Source organism: Austrofundulus limnaeus, unplaced genomic scaffold (assembly GCF_001266775.1).
Source record: "Austrofundulus limnaeus strain Quisiro unplaced genomic scaffold, Austrofundulus_limnaeus-1.0 Scaffold293, whole genome shotgun sequence".
Taxonomy (NCBI): Eukaryota; Metazoa; Chordata; class Actinopteri; order Cyprinodontiformes; family Rivulidae; genus Austrofundulus; species Austrofundulus limnaeus.
The window spans coordinates 4,988-7,667 of NW_013952695.1; the positions used below are offsets into that span (position 1 = coordinate 4,988).

At 51.5% G+C, this 2,680-nt stretch overlaps 1 protein-coding gene across 2 annotated transcripts in view; it reads left to right on the forward strand.

The window, feature by feature from the left end:
- Positions 1 to 2,015: 2,015 nt before the first annotated feature.
- The window catches only part of bfsp2 (beaded filament structural protein 2, phakinin), a gene marked incomplete at its 5' end in the record, with an annotated part of 17,186 nt that continues 16,521 nt past the window's right edge, over positions 2,016 to 2,680 (forward strand). For both annotated transcript variants that reach the window (XM_014021456.1, XM_014021457.1), the window contains 1 exon segment: positions 2,016 to 2,450. In XM_014021456.1, coding sequence (XP_013876910.1) covers positions 2,016 to 2,450 — 435 coding nt within the window.

The following is a 2,680-nucleotide window of genomic DNA, read 5'->3' on the forward strand; positions in this document are numbered from 1 at the left end:
TTGTGAGGACACATTCTGTTTCCTGTTGTTGGACGTTGTGAGGACACATTCTGTTTCCTGTTGTTGGACGTTGTGAGGACACATTCTGTTTCCTGTTGTTGGACGTTGTGAGGACACATTCTGTTTCCTGTTGGACGTTGTGAGGACACATTCTGTTTCCTGTTGGACGTTGTGAGGACACATTCTGTTTCCTGTTGATGGACATTGTGAGGACACATTCTGTTTCCTGTTGTTGGACGTTGTGAGGACACATTCTGTTTCCTGTTGTTGGACGTTGTGAGGACACATTCTGTTTCCTGTTGTTGGACGTTGTGAGGACACATTCTGTTTCCTGTGGGACGTTGTGAGGACACATTCTGTTTCCTGTGGGACGTTGTGAGGACACATTCTGTTTCCTGTTGTTGGACGTTGTGAGGACACATTCTGTTTCCTGTGGGACGTTGTCAGGACACATTCTGTTTCCTGTTGGACGTTGTGAGGACACATTCAGGTCTCCAGGAGGAGGACTTGGTCCCGGCAGGAGCCAGCAGGACACGAGGTTCAGAAAGAGGAAGCTGACCTCAGATCTGCAGGTTTCATGTTTTCTCTTCGTCATGAGTCGCTGCAGCCAAAATGAAATGTGACAAAAAGAGAAGTGAGACGATAAAACACCATGACCCACAGAACCGTTCTGAGACCACCTGCTCCGTCTGGAGACAGGTCCAAACAGAACCAGAGACCTGCAGTGAGGCCTGACCTGGTCTGACCTGTCACTGACTGCTGAGCAGGAGAAAACCATCCAGGTGTTTCTCATTAGTTTGTCTTTATATTCAGTGTTGTCGTGTTGTGTGACTCTCACAGACTGATGTGTGTGACTCAGGTGAGCTGATGAACTCTACCTGATACAACAGTCGGACTCAGATCTGAACTGGTTTGAACTGGTTTGAACTGGTCTCCTGTTGGTTAAATGACAGAAGAAAAACATATTTTCATTGTATAAAGTTTGAAACAGTCGGAGTTTATGTGAACATTTATAACATGAAGTCTACAATCTTTAACTCTTTACAGCCTTACTGCTCCTCTTTGTTTCATTCATGATTAAATTAAACTCATTCTTGTTTTATTTGGTAATAAATGACCATAAAGACAGAGACATGATTGGGTCAGAGATAAGAACCATGTGTTACACCACATCACCTCCCCAGTAAGTCTGAGTCTGATTCTAAAGGTTGACAGTAAGTCACCTGGAGCTCCAGCAGGTAAACTTTTATTAACCCTTTGTGTTCGTCTGACCACTCCCTGCAGACCAGAGCAACACCTGACCAGGTGGAACCATGACTACTTGTTCTGGTTCTGGTGGGTCAGTGGTTAGCACTGTTCGATCCCCGGTTCAGACCTGAGGTCTTTCTGTTTACATGTTCTCCTTGTGTCTGTGTGGGTTTTCTCCAGGTGCTCCGGTTCCCCCACATCTAACAACCTGTAAGAGCTGCTTCCAGACCTCCTGAGGTCTGAGGTCTCAACAAGACTGACCTGTTAGACAACAGTAAGTAAGTAAATAAATAACAGTAAATAAAAGTCAGTGAGTCGACCCACAGAACCAGTGTCTGAGGTTCTGATGGACTGAAACTGAAACCTGACGGTGTCTGTCTTGGTGTTCACTACTTCCTGTTGACACCTTCAACACTTCCTGTTGAGATTGATGAGAGAACCTGACAGTAAATCTGAACACCTGTTGTCATGGTAACAGGACCACATGGACGGGGTGGTATTCTGAAAACACCTGGACTCAGCTGAACCAATGAGACGGTCCAGAGGTGGTTCTGGTTCTGAGCTGGGCCCTGACAGCCTCTGGAACAGACTGGATGTGGGTTGTTTTCTGACCCCCCCCCCCCCCCCCCGGGTGCTGATGCAGCTGAACTGCAGCTCTGTGTGTCCCTGGAACAAAAGGCAGCAGAATAAAGGTCTTCCTGCTTCCAGAACCAGCTGGTCCATAAATCCAGGAGACCAGCAGAGCCCAGCGCTGAGACTCTGAGACCCTGCTGAGCATCATGCCTCTGCCCCGACGCCGCTCGTCCTTCCTGGGACAGTCCACTGCAGAGCGCCTGCCCCCGGCCTCCTGCGGGCGGGTGGGCCCCGCCGCCCCCCGGGGGGTCCATGTGGGCCCCACGACCCCAGCAGGGCTGGGTCCAGGACTGGGAACACGGGTGTCCCGCAGAGCTCTGGGGATCAGCAGCGTCTTCCTGCAGGGGATGAGGAGCAGCACTGCCCCGGTCCTACCGCAGCCCACGGGGGGCCAAGCTGCCAGCGGGGGCCTGAACAGCTGCCTGGTGGAGTACCGGGACAAGGTCCGGGCCCTGGAACAGCTGAACCAGCAGCTGGAGGACCAGATCCGCCTGAGTCTGGACCGCAAAGCCTCATGTGCCGGAGCCTGGGGACCACTGAGGAGGGAGTGGGAGGAGGTCTACAGACAGGTGAGAACGTGTGTGTAGGGGGGTCTACAGACAGGTGAGGGGTCTACAGACAGGTGAGGGGGGTCTACAGACAGGTGAGGGGTCTATAGACAGGTGAGTAAGTGTGTGTGTAGGGGGGTCTACAGACAGGTGAGGGGTCTACAGACAGGTGAGGGGGGTCTACAGACAGGTGAGGGGTCTATAGACAGGTGAGTAAGTGTGTGTGTAGGGGGGTCTACAGACAGGTGAGG